The sequence below is a fragment of the Apium graveolens genome, chromosome 2, assembly GCF_009905375.1.
Source record: "Apium graveolens cultivar Ventura chromosome 2, ASM990537v1, whole genome shotgun sequence".
Taxonomy (NCBI): Eukaryota; Viridiplantae; Streptophyta; class Magnoliopsida; order Apiales; family Apiaceae; genus Apium; species Apium graveolens.
The window spans coordinates 26007723-26025704 of NC_133648.1; the positions used below are offsets into that span (position 1 = coordinate 26007723).

At 31.8% G+C, this 17982-nt stretch overlaps 1 protein-coding gene across 2 annotated transcripts; it reads left to right on the plus strand.

Annotated features, from left to right (window-relative positions):
• Positions 1–216: 216 nt before the first annotated feature.
• LOC141707159 (exosome complex exonuclease RRP44 homolog A) lies at positions 217–16475 on the plus strand. Of its 2 annotated transcripts, none has more exons than XM_074510184.1 (24): positions 217–472; positions 572–709; positions 800–957; positions 1169–1224; positions 1677–1799; positions 1891–2021; positions 2126–2366; positions 3509–3662; positions 4268–4508; positions 4748–4904; positions 5066–5134; positions 6484–6609; positions 6764–6816; positions 7732–7838; positions 12738–12792; positions 12938–13037; positions 13264–13375; positions 13978–14098; positions 14407–14466; positions 14583–14688; positions 14799–14894; positions 15457–15538; positions 15616–15681; positions 15995–16475. In XM_074510184.1, the coding sequence occupies exons 1-24, from the start codon at positions 419–421 to the stop codon at positions 16191–16193; spliced, it is 2805 nt and encodes a 934-aa protein (XP_074366285.1). In that variant the 5' UTR covers positions 217–418; the 3' UTR covers positions 16194–16475. The 2 variants fall into 2 exon arrangements, with proteins under 2 accessions (XP_074366285.1, XP_074366286.1); XM_074510185.1 differs by having other exon boundaries at positions 3512–3662.
• The last annotated feature ends 1507 nt before the right edge of the window (positions 16476–17982 follow it).

The window sequence follows — 17982 nt, forward strand, 5'->3', positions numbered from 1 at the left end:
AAAAAAAAATTATTTTTAATCAATTTCCACCCTTTAACCGTTTCGGCCCGACCCGAATCCATCTATTAATCTTATCTCGTCCGATTTTTGACTGATTTAAAAAAAAAACTTATTTTAACCCAGTTTTCGACTAATAAAGTCGTGACCTTCTAAACTCCTCCGATTAATCAATCGGTTAACCAAGAAGTGAATTACAAAATGGAACAAAAAACATAAAAGCAAAATTAACAAAAACGAAAATAACAGCTGCCCTGTTTGAAACAATTGCACCCACCAAACCCTAGGAACACACTGTCATCTCTCTTTCAAATTTGCAGACTCTATTAACTCTCCTCTCTTCTAAATTTTGTGCATACACACACAATTCAAACAAACATATTATCTACGTTGTTTTCAAATTAAAGCATTTGTTGTTAAAATGTTGCAGAGCAAATCATTCGTTCGAAAAACACGCCAAGGAAAAGTAGTTAAGGTCTGTTATCTCTTAAACCCTAGCTCTAAATTTAATTCAAATTTAATACATACAGCGCGCACATATTCAATTACATTTATATCTATAATTTTGTTGTAGGTTGTTAGAGAACATTATTTAAGAGATGATATATACTGCGGAGCTCCGTCGTGTCAAGTTTGCGATACGAAAGATGCTCGGTTGAGTTCTTTGGTATCGAGTGTACTTGTTTTGGATACGAATGTCGTGCTCAATCAGGTAATTGTGATCAAATGTTTCATGTTGAAGTTATGTGAAGAATTGTGTGTCTGTGTTGTTGAATTTTGCTTGTTTTTGAAATTTGATTAGATTGATTTGCTTGAGAATCCGGCGATTAATAATGTTGTGCTGTTGTCGGTGGTGTTGGAGGAGGCGAAGAATAAGAATCTTTCGGTTTATAATAGACTTAGGGCGCTTTGCAGCAATTCTCTCAGGAACTTTTTCGTGTTCTCTAATGAATATCACAAGTATGCCTCGCCTTTATCTTCATTTTGCTATTTGCTATTTGGAAGTAGAGTTTGGTTTTAATTTAATTTTGCAGTAGTAGCTGATGGGAAAGTGATACTATGCATTAGCATAAATTTAGGATTTTATTAGTTTGAATCAGAAATTGTGCATTTTACAATGATGAAATTTGTTTAAGGTATAATATTTCTTATTGGAAAGTTTTTTTAATAGGGATACATATGTGAAGACTATGGTCGGTGAAAGTCCAAATGATCGTAATGACAGAGGTTTGATCTTGGCATTCTCTCTAAGACAACATTCTTTTTTATTAATTCTTTTGCTTTATTTTTCTGTAAGGGGTTTAGTGTAATCAGTAATGGCAAATGTAGTGGATTCATACTTATTAATAGTCCATACATTTTATTCTAATCAGAATTAGGGTAAATATATGTAATCAGTAAATTGTATATATAAATATTTTATTAGAATTTGAGTTTTTGCGGGCACCATAATAAGTAATAACTACACTTGTAGCACAATTTTGGGCTGAAGATAATCAGCTGAACTCTTCCTTGTTAGTCACAGATGCATAGAGGTTGAATCCATGCCGAGCTGACAAGCATCCCACGTTTTTTAATTTTATATTTTAAATATCATTGTATGAGATAGTAAATTAGTGTTATCTACTTTTGTTAACATGTAATTTTAATTTCTAACTGTGACTCTGTTGGTTGTTCAGCGATTCGCGTGGCAACTCAGTGGTACCAGAATCATCTTGGCAGCCGAGTGCGGGTCTTACTGATTACAAATGACAGGGAAAATAAGAGGAAGGCTACTGAAGAGGGCATTTCTGCAGAGACAGGTTTGTAATGACTGACTGTAACTTCTCTTAAGTAATTAATTGACTCAATTATATCCTACTGATAAAGTATTATTCATTTGCTCCATTTCAGTTGAGTCATTTGTAAAATCGCTTGGTCAACCGGAATTGCTTGATCTTCTCGTTCGTCCACAATCTGATGATGTTCATATGATAGATTCTGAAGATCTTAGACCTTCAAAGAGAAAAGTTATTTACACCGAGGTATTGTTGGCAATAGGTGCTTGCAGTTGTTGTCCATTTACTTTTTCTGCTACTTTTAAATAAATTCCTGCCTTTCAAAATTGATATCTTCTGCTTTGATTCAGCACAAGCCAATGTCAGAAATTACTGCTGGCTTGCATAGTAGAATTTACCATCAAGGAAAACTTCGGGTTAACCGTTACAATCCATTTGAAGCATATGTTGGGAGTGAAAGTATTGGTGATGAGATCATCATCTATGGACGTCCCAACATGAATCGGGCTTTTGATGGTGATATAGTAGCCGTTGAACTACTTCCACAAGAACAATGGCAGGAAGAGAAGTCTCTACTTTTAGCCGATGAAGGTACACTGTAATAAAAATTGTGCAGATACAGGATGCTAAATAAAATATGTATGCATATATCTAACATGACCCCCCCTACAAAAAAACATAATTTTATTTGTCATATATATATATCAAATTATTTCGTAGTTTTTAGGTTCTTTGTGTATACGCCTTTGTACTTATATAATTAATGTAATGTTGATTTGGTGCACACAAATTACAAGGTTATGCGTTCAAATCCGATTTTGTAATGACATTCAGTGTTAAAATCTTCTGTGGTGGATAGAAGATTAATGTGCAATATGGTAATGTCGAGGAACACTGTTCTATAATATAAATAACACATATATAAGCTGTGTGTACCAAATTTACTTAAAATCAAATATATCTATTTGTTACTTTAGTACGCTGCATCCTTCAATCATATCTATATGTTATATAACATAAATAGCTTTACTTTGTTTTAGTTAGGTATGAAGTGTCCGTACATGTCTGACAGTTTCGTTGAAAGTAGTATCCGTGTAACAAATTGTACGGGATGGAGAATCTATCTTTTTTTACCGAAAGAGCTAATCAATATTAATTAAAGCCTAAAACGACCAAGTGTGAGCACTTTTAGAAACATAAAACATTGTTATGTGACCTATTAGATATAATGTTGTAAGAATCACAAGCAGAGTGGCAGTAATATAGGAATTGAGGTGGGGTGTAGGCCGTAGAGTGAAGTGATGTCACAGGAAGTGGATGACTGGATGTACGATCAGAGGAAATACATTAGTTCCTCTGTTTGTGTGCAGAAACATGTGAGCGAAGGTAGTCTTGTGTCATTTCTAACTAATTGACCTATGGAATAATTGAAGCGATTTCCCAGACTGAGAGATTGTCCTAAGTTCTCTTTAACTTCTTTAGCAGTCAAGGAGTTCTTCCTGCTTTTTACAGAAACTTGTTGCAGTGTTTTGACTCTTATCTTATTCTTTTATATGCTATGACTAATCCATATATTTAAGCAGTCCTTTCCACAAATAAATCGCTAATTTCCTGTTACATTTTCATTACCTTAAGTTTTCCCTGTACATGATCATATAAGTAGAACCGTTAAATTCTTGTTATAGCAACACATTGATTGCATAAGAAGTCTTTACGATTTATTATTTTTTCAGAAGATGAACCGGAAGAAGATGTTCATCTTGTCCCGGGCAGTGCTGATGATGCTCCCAGAGTTGCAAATCTAGAAGGATCAGATGGAACCACAAACTCTGCCCCTTCGCGTCCAGCTGGGCGTGTTGTTGGTGTCATTAAGCGTAACTGGCACTCGTAAGTTATATGATCCTTTCCTGAAAGCCATGTGGGATTTTGTTGAGACGTGTGGGTATTTGATTAACTCTCAGGGTTTGGTACTGCAGTTAGTTCCTTTCCTTCCATTTATTAAATCTCCTCCAGTGTCATAAAAATTTCACCCTTTACTAGGAACACATTTCAAATACCAGGACAGTTATTCATTATCAACTGTTTATACCTCAGTGTAAAATAGCTTTTGCTCTACTGGTGCATGATCTCATGCTATGTACTCACCTGCATTTTATTCTTTTGTTGCAATCAGTTGGCCAGAACATTAAAATTTAGTCTTCCAAATCTTTTTACAAGATTATTTTGTGACTTTTGCCTAGTATTATTGACCAGCCTATTCAATTCTGAAATCCACTGGCACACAAGGCATTTTGTTTTACCCTGAACTTGCAACAATCTTGGATGTATATGCTATAATCACGCTCTTGATATTTGTGGTTCTTTGATGTTGCAAGTCTTTAAATGAATCTACTTGGTAAAGATTGCATTTATGACTTGCAGAATTAACTCATTATTGTCGTTGATGCTATGACATTGATTTGTATTCATTAAATAAACATTACATTGTGCAGTTACTGTGGATCTTTAGAGCCAATGCCTATGCCCGCAGGTAATGCTGGTATAGCCCATGCATTATTTGTCTCTAAAGATAACAGAATTCCGAAGATAAGAATTCAAACTCGACAGCTTGAGAATCTTATGGATAAAAGAATTATTGTTGCGGTTGATTCCTGGGACTGTTCGTCTCGTTTTCCTTCTGGTCACTATGTGAGAACTATAGGACAAATAGGTGATAGAGACACTGAAACCGAGGTAAGCTGTTATTAATTTGTTTTATTGGTTCAAGTATATAATAAACAGTTATAGATTTAAGATTCACTCTTTTAAAAAAAAATATAAAAGAATTCTATTTTCATATATTTTTAGCTTTAATGTTCCTGTTGTCATGTATTTCATTCTCGTCCTTGAAGTTTGCATCTTTCTTGTCAGAAGTTCAGATTCTTTCCGACTGGGATTTTTTCTGACTGCAATACTCATTATGGATACTGCAGGTAGTGTTAATTGAGAATGACATAGATGCAAGACCATTTTCTTCCCAGGTCTTGGCTTGCCTGCCACCTATTCCTTGGTCTGTGTCTCCCGAAGACTTGGGGAATCCAATTAGGCAGGATTTGCGTCACATACGTGTCTTTAGTGTCGATCCTCCAGGTGATTGAGCAATAAATTAACAACTGCTAACAATTTCTATTTTTTTATCTTGTTTTTTGGATTCATCAAACTATCAGATAAGACTTAATGATAATTATTAATTTACCCAAGAAGCAAGAATGATAGTTTTTACAAAATTAGGCATTTCTGTTTTGGTGCAGGATGCAGGGACATTGACGATGCGTTACATTGTACTGCTTTTCCAAATGGAAACTATGAAGTAGGAGTCCGTATCCTATTTTATTGTCTGACATTCATACTTTCTTTATACTGTCTTGGACATGCAGTTCAAACATTTAATTTTTTTTCTCACTAGAACAATTTTATTACTCCCTGTATCAGTTGTCTAAACTTGAACATCTGAAGGGCCAATATATGGTTCTCACTTGTCCCAAACCAGGATGAGATTTACTGTTTCAGTACTCATTCGTGACAGTGTAAGATTAAATGTCATAACCAGTTTAATAAATCATAGCACAGTATCAGCAATTTGTGTTTCTATCGCGTTGTACACAAGTTGCTAGTTTGTAGTTTTATTGTGACTGCTAGATATTATTCATGTTGAAGGAAAAAGATGCGTTTGTTGACTTGCTAAGTTTTCACAACGGAGGAAAAAAATACTATGAACACCAATCAAACTCTAATGGTCCATCAAACAGTTCTACAGGTACATCAAGATTAGACCATATGTAATATAACATGCTAGTGGTATTAATTCTCTTTCATTGGCCCTGGATAATATTTAACCAATACTGGTGTTCCCGGTTATTGTAATCAGCGTGATTATGGAGGGGGAACAGTTCTGATGTATGCTATACAATTACTAATGTCTATTCTGACTTGCTGCAGTCTATAAAATTTTCTACTCGCACGTTATAAGTTATATCATAATTTTCTACCTTCACATGTCTCTTTCCCCAGAATTTTCATAACGACATGGTACCAGGGTCACAGTTGTCTTACAGACCCATGTCTGGGCACATGCTTTAGTGGGTGCCTTAGTTGTGGGCCTGTGGGTGAGAGAGAGCCTCATGAGATATCTTTCTGGCCTTATTGTTTTTGTTTTGTACTTCTGATTATTCTGAGAGCAACACGAGATATCTGTCTGTAATTGGAGGATAGTTCGCAGTTGAGCCTTTTTCCCATTTTATTTGTTTAGTTCACTTGAGTGGTTTTAATTTTTTATCTCATTCGTTTTTTCTTGTCTTCTTCTCTTCCATTCTTTTGTTGTCAACTTCTGGTCTGCCTCAGTTTTTATAATTTTGTATCTTCTTTTATCAATATTTTAGAAAACAATTTTTTGTAATTGCATTGTGTGAATGTAATTTTGTATCTGGCCTGCTTGCTTTCTTCTTCCTGTTTTTTTTTAACTTATAGTTTACCTTATTCTAGGGCCTTACTATTGCTTGTTCCACTACTTTGATCATTATTCTCTTCTATCTTTTTGATGTATTATTCAATCATCACGCTAATTATAGTGACCGCATAGATTAAATGGATTTTGGGGTCCATCATAAACCTCGCCTACAGAGTTTTCTACAATTATGTTCTCTGTAGATCTTTAATAAAATTTGATTAGATATTGCCGACGTCACAAACTTTGTTCATTCCGGAACTCCTCTTGATGACGAGGCTACTCAAAGAGGTACTTCTGTCTACCTTGTTGAGCGGCGTATTGACATGCTTCCGAAGCCTCTGACAGAAGGTATAATTTCAATTATTAGAGTTAAACTTTAAAATTTTATATACCTTCTAGAGTTTAAAAGTATGGTTTCCTCTAAGGTTATTAATTTCTTCTTCTATTAGATGATTGCTGTGTAAAGGTTATTTTAACTCATTATGATCTGATTAACTTGCAGATATATGTTCTCTTCGAGCTGATGTTGAGAGGTTGGCCTTTTCTGTTATTTGGGTAAGTGTTCCTCTATTCCCTCAAGTGAGTAAGATTCTTAAGCAGCTGTATCTCAGAATTTCATCTCGGAAGTGGGTTATATTTGATATCTAGGTATTGAAGTAGGTTGCTTTTTGATCTCTAAAGGGTGTGCATACTGCAAGATCTGATGAGTTTTTGATTCCGATGACGTAAATGAAGCCTTATATAATGCACCATTTAGCCCTTGGCACACACACACGCATATATTTTTGCCTTTTGATCTCTAAAGGGCGTGCATCCCGCAAGATCTGATGAGTTCTTGTTTCTGATGACGTAAATGAAGCCTTATATAATCCACCATTTAGCCCTTGGACACACACACACACACATTTCCCTTTGTAACCAATGGGCAACTTGAAACCTTAGCCATTTCATTATATTCTTGTTGTTTGTAACCAATGGCCAACTTGAAACCTCTTGGCATTTTTTGTCTCGAACTCTAATTTTTTCTAAGAAGCATCAATGCTGTCCTAAAAATAAAAGCCTTTATTTATGGTATTCTCCTAGAAATGCTAGCACACCCAGTCACCTCTTTTACGTGCATTTACTTGAGTAATATGTAAGAAAAATAAATTGCCTCGTCTCCAAAGTATGTCCACTTAAATGATATACATATCAAGTACACAATATTATTTTATGTCCCTAGTTAATTAAATTATGGCTAAGATCATTAGATTTGGGACTAAATACAGTATGGGAGTGTGAGCGGTAGTTAATGTAATTAAATGCAGGAGTAAAGTTCAATCATTGAAATTGTGCATGCCTGACTGATTTTTGCTACAGCATGCCAATTTATGTTTGTAATAGGAGTTATGTGCATATCTCAGAGCCTCTGAATACTCCAGTTGTGACAGTTGGCTGAACGTGCCTTATTTATTTTCTAAATTATCTCAGGAAATGACATCTGAAGCCGAAATTATTTCTACAAGATTTACAAAAAGTGTAATCAAGTCATGTGCAGCATTGTCTTATGTGGAAGCGCAAGCAAGGATGGATGACAGGTGCTCCCTCTTTAATGTTCTCTAATTAAACGTGATTGTTACTTAATTGGATCTCAGACTTTATTATATTGTTTTTTCAACTTGTATATATTGTGCCTTAAATTATAGTAGCTTTGAATTGATTAGCAACACAAATTTGACATAATTTAATATATATATGTCACAAACAATATCTTTGATCCATAGTCAATTTTCAATATTTTAACTTGGGCAAGTTGCCACTAAATTGCCAATCATTAGTATATATCATCGTCAAGCCTGATTATGACATCATAATGGGAAGTTATAACCTAAATGAAACATCACAACCTAACAACCTAACCGAAGAGACGCACTACATTCAAATAAACCATTTATTATAAAGAACAAACATATTATATGACTTGAAGCTTAACAAATATAATATACAACAATTAACAACAAAATCACAGTGACCATTGACCACTAAACTATGTTACATATATTCATTGTGATCTTGAAACATCTTGTCCTTTTCGGTAATTAGATTTTTCAATGATATTAAGGTTTCATTATATTGCACTTCTATCACTTTAAGGTGCATATCCTCTTCTGCTATTACTTTACTCAGATTTCACAGTTGATCTTTGATACGCTCTTCTCTTTTGTTTCTCTGTCGTTAATTGTTTTGAATTATTTAAATTTTCTAAGAAAGTCACTTAATGCCTTAGTTAACAATTGTGATTATACGAGATCGGAACTAAGGCATTCGGTGACTTTCTTAGAAAATCCAAAGAATTGAAAACAATCAATGACATAGAAATAGAAGAGAAGAGAGAATCAAAAGAACAACGGTCAAATCTGAGTAAAGTAATAACAGAAGAGAATATGCACCTTACGGTGATACAACTGCAATATAATGAAACCTTAATATCATTGAATAGTCTAGTTATCGAAAATGACAAAAATTTTCAAGCTCACAACGAAGATATGTTATATAATTTAGTGGTCATGCACTGTGATTTTGTTGTATATTGTATTTGTTAAGATTTTAGTCATATAATATGTTTGTTGTTTATATCTCCTTTAACATACATATAACTATTATGTCACAACCCTACCAGACACACCTAAATTCATAAACCTAATCTAGTATGCATATAACTATTATATGTCGCAGCCTTTCTAACAGAACACACCTCTTTCTAATGGAACACACTTGGAAATATCAAAAGTTTAAGTGCATATTTTTTAACCACATACCTACCCCTATTATTTTATATGTAAAATTTTTAACTTCTGAATTATAGACACATGCACCAACAGTTGTTTAACACTCTCAAAAAGAAGATTTTAAGCAAACTAAACATCCTAAACATATTTATTATTTCAATGCAAATTTTATAAACAAATACTCCCTCCGTCCCTCTCAATTCTTTACATTTGAGAGGGATGGTTCGACACGCATTTTAAAACTTCTATATAATATAGTTCCATAAATTATTTTTTAAAAAAAATTATTCTGAATAAAACTTCAATGTTTAAATTTTTATTGAGAAAAAGAAAATTTTAAAAATAAGTTATGAAACTGTACTTTATATACGCCTTAAGTTGCGTGCCGAGCAGTGAAAAAGAAATGTAAAGAAATGAGGGGGACGGAGGTAGTACAACCTAACAACATATAAATTATTTAACAAATAAAAATTTAGAAATTTTTAGCCAAACTAAAAACTTTTACCTCTAAATATTTACTAGCAATATTATATCACACTATGATTTTCCATAAAATGCAAGCTTTTAAAGGAAAAATGAAAAATATAACTACTTTTTTTTGTAAATAAATAACCAAAATAACAATTTTGAAGAAGTGACCAATTTTAGCCGATTGGATACTCGACTGGCAGTTGGGCAATTTATATAAGATACTCCAATGGTAGTTGGGTATTTTATATATGTGATACTCTTTTGACAGTTGGGTATCTAATGTCTAGTGAATACTCTACTGCCAGTTGAGTATTCCAAATGATAAAGTTGGTCAAAATTCTGAAATTGGTTATTCTTGTTTATTTTATATAAGAAAGTGGTTAAACTTGTAATTCACCCTAAAGTTTACAACCTGAGCTACAACGTCTTAGAAATCAAATAGTTTCAACCCTAATTGATTACTGAAGTGGTAAACGTTTTAGAAATCAAATAGTTACAACCCTGACTGATTACTGAAGTGGTAAAATACCTTATAACCTCAAGCAAACTGAAGTGTTATGTCTTAGAAATCAAACTAAAACTTAAACCAAGCCAAATCCATAATAATTTTGTTTCCACCGATATAAGTAATAACTTAATATTTGAAATAAAGCATATTGTAATACAAACTAAATATAAAACTATAATATAATAGACTTAAATTCATCATTTTATAAAAATTCAGAAGAATCTAGAATTTTTTAATACTATAGAATTGTAGTTAGAGATTTGAAATCTTAACTCAATATCGTCAATTCTTTTGATCTAATTTATAGTAAAAATTAAAATTTACAAACATACATATTAATATAAATTTATAGTAAAGATTAATATTTATAAACAGAAAGCAACCTAACATGCACACTTACTTGCTTGCAAAGAGACGAAAAACACATACAGTGAAAACAATATTTTTATCGACACAAAAACCTAAACTAACATGCACACCTACTTACCAATAGATTATAAAACATAAATACATATAAAAAAATCATAAACTAACATGAGACACCTTTGCCTCTATATCAACATATTTAGGGAGTGTTATTTTCAGAGCACAAACTTAACTTTCAGAGCAAAAAGTTACTGAAAAGACCAAACGACCCTCACTATTTTTAATTTACTTTTTATTATTGTGCTAACATGGGGGGCAGTTTTGTCTTTTTAATAGGTTATGCTATGGAAATAAAAATATTGCTCTGGATATAAAATTTTCCCATATTTATAATGACATTTACGCCTATACATCTACAAATTTATAATGTTTGCTAAACGTCAATTTTAACATTTACAAAATAAAATAATTACAAACCTATGCCTATGTTATATCTAAAAATTTATATTTACATTTTAACTGGGCAAGACAAGTCAAAGCGAAAAAAACTAATGTAGTCAATGAAAAACATCTTATATTTTGTAAAGTTAGTATTTTGTTAAAAACAAATTAAAAAAGGGAAATTATCAATAGTACCCTCTTGATATAGGTTTTTCAGAATGACACCATTTGACATTTTTGACTTCTAAGGAATACCATGATACTATTGTTTCGTTATGTAAAACCACTAGTCATCCGTTAGCCAGATGATATTTTAAGGGTATGAAATGAAAAAACCAATTGTACAATGGTGCCAATCGGGATATATTCTCTTATTTTTAAATAAAATATATTTTTCTACTTAAAAATCTGAATAATTAAAAAATAATAAGCAAAAAAGGAACATTTTGGGGATTAGAGAAATAATATCGATTTACCTAATTTAAAGTAATTCAAGAAATTATAAGTTTTTATTTATATTTTCTATATTGTCATATTTGTGACTATAATTCGAGTAAAGGAAATATAATAATTTAATTAAAAAAAATAAGAAATAGGGACATTTCAGATTCCACTAATATTTGTTATTTATATCTTTTATTGTATATAATTTTAAACAAGAATAATCATTTTTAAATTGTTTTAAAATAATAGGTGAAATAAAAAGAAATATATGTATTGAATTTTTATTTAGAGTTTATTATAAAATTGGACACGAAACTAATTGATAACTTAAGACGCTTATATGAAAGACTAATATTAAGAGGATTATTTTTTTAGTAGGGAAAATATATAGATAAATTTTGAAAATTCTGAAAAAACTATATGATTTTAGTAAAGGGAAAATGGTACCACACAAAAGTCAAAAATATTAAATGGTATCACATAGAAGTAAAAAACATTTAATGGTATTAAATGAAAAAAGTCAATTATATAATGGTATATTTCATAATTTTATAACGTTCAATTAAAATTTGTTCTATAGAATGATATTAGATGGATCATTCCATATGCAATGGTTCCATATGCAATGGTACCACTTAGAAGTCAAAAATGTCAAATGGTACTATTCGTAAAATCCAATACCAGGAGGGTACTGTTCATAATTTCCCATTCGAAACATAGTGTTGTTATAAAGTGAAGATCTTTTTTTAACCATTCACAAAAATAAATGAACAGAAAAATGTTATACATGGCCTACTAAATTTAACATATTAATGCATTTCAATAAATTATAATTTTTATTTATTATATTATTTTCTTATAACATCTTCTAAGACTAAAAATAAATTATATAAAATTATGGTAAAATGTGGAATAAATTTTATACCTTGAATTTTATCATTTTGCTTTCAATAATTTTTTTATACTTAAAAATAAAATGTTACTCGAACAAAAACTTAAACCAAGTCAAAGTCATATTATTTTTGTTTTTACTAATAAGTTATAACTTAACGGTTTTTCTATCATGTGCCCATGGACACATGATAAGCGTGGAAATTTATAGTTTTAGATCAAATTGATTGGTGTAGTTGGTGTGAATGCAGGGGTCCACTACTATTATAAAAAATGAACCAATCAAATTGATTTAAAACTATAAGTTTCCGCGCTTATCACGTGCCCATGGGCACATAATAGAAAATTCGATAACTTAATATTTGACTTAACCTAATAAATATTCATATTTAACTAATCAATACTTAATAACTTTCTTTTAGAAAATTTAGAATCAAAAGAGTAATAACGGATGCAAGTATATTGTAATAAAAACTATAAAAATATAATGTTATAGAATTAAATTTTAAGAATAATATATATAATTTTAATATAGGTACAAATTTTATAATACAAATTCTACTTTTACTAATTTTATAATTTTATAGGCGCATGGTGGATCCTTTGACTGCAGATTTAAGAAATATGAATTCTTTAGCAAAGGTATGTGTATGATTTAAAATTATCATATAGTCAAGACTGCAGAATATTTTACAAAGAATATTCATATTTCATTTTTAAAAATGGTCAGCATGTTTTGTAACATTTTAACCTTGATAATGTATTCAAGATTTTTGTTTTGTTGTAGATAATGAGGCAAAGGCGGATTGAAAGAGGGGCACTGACGCTTGCTTCTGCTGAAGTCAAGTTTCAAATAGATACTGAAACTCATGATCCTCTAGATATTGGTCTGTCAACAAAATAAAATATTGTTTCGTTTTCCTAATTATTGTTTAGCATTATTAAGTTTGCCTTCAGCTTTGTGATGACCAAATGTGATTATTAAAAATAGGTATGTCCAGTTCGTTTTGTGTCCTGCATTTAGCTCATCTTGCATATCTCTTTGTTATTAGAATTCTAAGTTAGCTTTAAAGTAAGTTTTTAAGCTAATAATGAAATGACTTGCATTTGTAGGTATGTATCAAATTAGGGAAGCAAACCAAATGGTTGAGGAATTTATGCTTGCTGCTAACATTTCAGTTGCTGAAAAAATTCTGAAACATTTTCCAATGTGTTCACTGTTAAGGTATATATGTTCTCTTATTTTTTCTCCTCTTACCCTGCAAAAGTTTGGTAGCAGAAAAAACATTGCCTGATAATAGATTTTGCGAACAAGCCTTTCACAATTTCTGTGTGTGTCGGTGTGTATCTATCTGCAAGATACCATCAGATCAAGTGGTAGAATAGATCTATAATTTGTTGCCGTTGTTGACAAATAGTAGCCTCCACCATTACGGAATTTCTAACATTCCCATGAGGTGAGTTTGAATGTCAACACTAGGTTGCAAAGTACGTGTTGGCCAAGGTATAACACCATCCCTGTATAGTACATGCCACTGCAAATTATCTAGGGTGGTGACATGCTTAATTATGCAGATTGTCAAGAAGCAAAACAGTCACAAGGTCTGACTGTATCTATCCTATATTCATGCTAAGAAAAGCATCACATATTTTTTCTTAATGCATATGTAATGAACTTTGCAGATCCATTTCGAACGTGTAAAATGTCATGTATGCTACTTTAATGAATTACCGTATGAATGTTTGAAGAAAGTCTGTTTGTGATTGTCCTTGATAAATCCGTGTGTTTATTGATTTGCTACTATACCGTTATATGTATTCTTGCAGGCGCCATCCTAGTCCAACTAAAGAGATGCTTGAGCCTTTGCTACGTACCGCTGGTGCTGTTGGTATCAGTTTGGACGTGTCTTCATCGAAGGCACTAGCTGATTCTCTTGATCTTGCAGTGGTGAGTCTGTTGGTCACTTTAATTTTGTAAAGCTGATGCCTCCTCTGCTCTGACCCAAACCTCAGTTTCTCGGCCAATTATGTGAAATAATATTTGTATTAGATGGCATATATTGCTGAGGCCGTAATAGTGTCTTTACATATTCTTAGTATAGCTGGGTCTGGGTGTCATTGATATTACAGAATTTAGCATCTTACAAAAAAAAAATATGTAAGTTGGTTCTGTTTTAGTAAATAACTTTCTTCTGAACTCTCCCTGTGATTTCACTTGTGTATAAGTTAACATCGAGTGCAATAACAATGTTTCAGGGTGATGATCCATACTTCAATAAATTGATTCGTATACTTGCAACGAGATGCATGTCACAGGTATTTTTCAATCTCGTAAGATAGACGAGTTTTTTTTTTGCTAAATAAGTTAGATGTGTTTTCTGTGATAAAAAATTATATCTGCATCTATTTATGTAGTTAATTTGCAAATTCAGGCAGTATATTTCTGTAGCGGGGATCTCAGCCCCCCAGAGTTTTTCCATTATGGACTTGCAGCGCTGCTGTATACACATTTTACCTCCCCTATCAGGAGATATGCAGGTCAATAAATACTTTCAGAATTAATGTATATTTGTTACTGAAAAATTTAAGATTGATAAATTATTTACAGAACTATTCTAATTATGTGACTTCACTTTCTTTTCTTGCAGATGTTGTTGTACACAGATTGCTTGCTGCATCTTTAGGAATATACAAGCTTCCAAATATTTTCCAAGACAGACCCCAACTTACCAGTATTGCTGATAGTAAGACACTTATATGCTGTTTTTGATGTATATAGAAAGCCAATACATCCTGTTAAATAATTTGAAACTGAAAAATTCAAGTGAAAATAGCAACTGCACTTTACCATTTTTAGTGACCAACTTCTCCTTCAAGCAAATCTCTCTGTTTAAAGCTGGACAGTAAACTATATGGCGAACAAAAAATGCTATATTATCTGCAAGTGATTAATGTGTTACGATTTCCTCTTTCATCTGCCCCTTAATTATGCCTAAAGTATACGACTTCTGTACACCAGACATCTGATTAACATCTATCATTATAACAATGGTAAATACCAAATTGACTGCTATTAGTCTTAACAAGTAAGCGAAATGACAAATGGATTATTGACCATCTATGTCAAGTTTTCTGTTTGTTATGTTTGCCATATCTAGCAGGCTTTCATTCTTGAAATATTGACGACTATATTGCCATTTTTCATACAACCTTGAACAACACAAAAGCTGCTTTAAGTTGTTTGAATCGTTTTGTTTGTTTTTTTTGGTGATAATGAATCACTTCTTCTGGTGTGTTTTTGTTCAGATCTAAATTATCGGCATAGAAATGCGCAAATGGCAAGCCGTGCTTCAGTAGAGCTCCATACAATCATATATTTCAGGAAAAGGTATGTGAATTGGATTTTGGATCCTCCCCCCCTCAACGCCCTTTCTCTCACTCATGATTGTGCATGAACTTTTGCAGACCCACAGATACCCAAGCCAGAATAGTGAAGCTAAGATCAAACGGCTTTATTGTATTTGTACCCAAGTATGGCCAGCTCACCTTTACATTTTTATATTGTTGCATTTGTGTTTGTTAGATTGCTTCACATTTTCATTCCTGTGCACCAAAGACACACCTTCCGCTGTAGTATCTATCGAGCATTGAGAATTTCCATTAGCAGGAAATCATTATCACAAATGATCTGTAAAGTAGGCTGGGATTTTTGAATTTTGAGCACATTCCTTTTAAGTAGCATAGTAGGATGAGCTTGTTACCACTTACCGTTTATATAGGATATTGTCATTCTTTTTCCTCTTTTTTGTCATTCATGTTTGGGTTTTATCATTTCTCTGTATAGATATGGTATTGAAGGACCTGTATACTTGACTGCGAAAGGTGAGAAGGGAGGAGGAGAATGGACGGTAGATGAGCAACAACAGAAGATTAAGAAAATGGATGGCAGCGTCAGCTACAGCATTCTCGATACGGTGAACATTCATATGGAGGTTGTAGAGCCCCAGCCAAATAGACCCAAGCTTCAGCTGACAATAGTCTAAATACTCCTGTACACAAAAAAGATACATACACTGTGAACTTGGTTTCTGTGGAAAGTTGTTACACAGGAATAAGTATACCTTGTGCAAACACCTTGGGTTTAGGTAAAAACAAGCCATTTCAATACAAAGTCTGTACTATTTCATTCTTAAGCTTTAATTAAACTCTTGTTTCCCTATTTTATTCCATGCATTCATGGCCAAACTAAAATTTCCTGTATGTTTTACACAAAATTCTGTTGTGGCTTGTACATTAATACTTAATAGTAAGAAAAAGTTCTTGTACGAGCGAGTCTCCTGGAATTATACAAGCTGGTCAATTAGTGTTACGTTTTCCTTGAGGAATCCAATTTTGACCGCTAAAAGAACAAATTGTAAAACAAAATTTTAACATATAATTTAGTATTTCACCTTAATAAGATTCCTTTCTTTATTATATAAATTTCTAATCTTGTATTTTTTGATGTCAAGTCATGCGTTCATCTAAATATTGTTAGGCTCCTGAAGTGGAAAAAAAAGGTATTCTTAGAGGTCTTTGAAAAGGTAATGACAAATCCATAAAATGTTTATGATTGATAAATTGTATTATGTTATAATTATACTGAAAAAAAATAATCACTAAGGGGTCATTTGTTAAATCTGAACTATCTTTTCTGGATGAATAAAATTGCTGGATGATTGATTATCTGAATACTAGATGAGTATTGTCGTTTGATAAAAAAATATTTTTTTCTGAACAATATAATTTTTTAAGTTATTAATAAAATGTCATGTCAAATTTTTTCATATTTTCTAGAAGAAGCAAAAAATATTTTTTATCAAGTTTATACTATAAAATCAATAGTTTTTGTTACCCCCTCCGTCTCTATTTACATGTCCATTTTATTTTTCTAGAAGTCTAATTGACCAATTTTTGAATTAATATAAAAAATTATTGATTAATTATTTTTCAAATATGCAAGTTACATTTTAAAATAGACTAAATGTACTTTCCAATGATATTATTTTAATTATTTTTGTCAATTATATAATAGGTGTAAATTCAGTTAAAAAATGGTCAAGTTTGACCAAATGGACATATATTTAGGGACGTGGGAAGTATTTATTTAATTACAATAAACTATTTTTCATATGAGATTTATAAAATATAATTATGTCAAATGAATATAAAAGGATAATGATAATAAAATATAAAATTAATATAAAACACATATCAGTCATTTTTTTCCCAACAAACACGGACACAGCAAACCACAACACAGGTGTGGTGTGATTCAGAGTAAAATTTAAACCTCTGTCATCCAAAGGAAAATTTGCCTCGTCCAGAAAAATAACTAAATATACAATCTTAACCAGTCAATAGCCACTCGTCCAGTACTTTTAGTTTGGTTCAGGAGTTAACAAATGACCCCTAACATTTTCATGATTACAGATTTCGGAAATTGGAATTATTTGATTAACGTACTTATTTACGAGTTTTGAAAATTGAAATTATTCGAATTGATCAAATATTTTCATCTATTTTTGAACGATTTGTCAACAATTTTGAAAAATGATGAATAACCATGATATAAACAAATACAGTATATGATATCAGAAAAATAAGGAATTAAAAACAACTCATATGAAAAGTAACCAAATAACACGAAACTGACCTAACACGAAATTAATCAAATCAAATCAAATCAATGAAATGTTATCTATGATAAAAGCGAAACTGACCTAACTGAATTGTCTCTGAAAGAAGTGTAGATTCAACACATTTACGTCATTCATTGCAACACACGCAACC

Coding starts and splice junctions, on each gene's coding strand:
- LOC141707159 (XM_074510184.1), top strand. CDS start 419: ATGTTGCAGAGCAAATCATTCGTTCGAAAAACACGCCAAGGAAAAGTA. Junction 1,225..1,676: donor AAATGATCGTAATGACAGAG/GTTTGATCTTGG, acceptor TTGGTTGTTCAG/CGATTCGCGTGGCAACTCAG. Junction 14,895..15,456: donor ACTTACCAGTATTGCTGATA/GTAAGACACTTA, acceptor GTTTTTGTTCAG/ATCTAAATTATCGGCATAGA.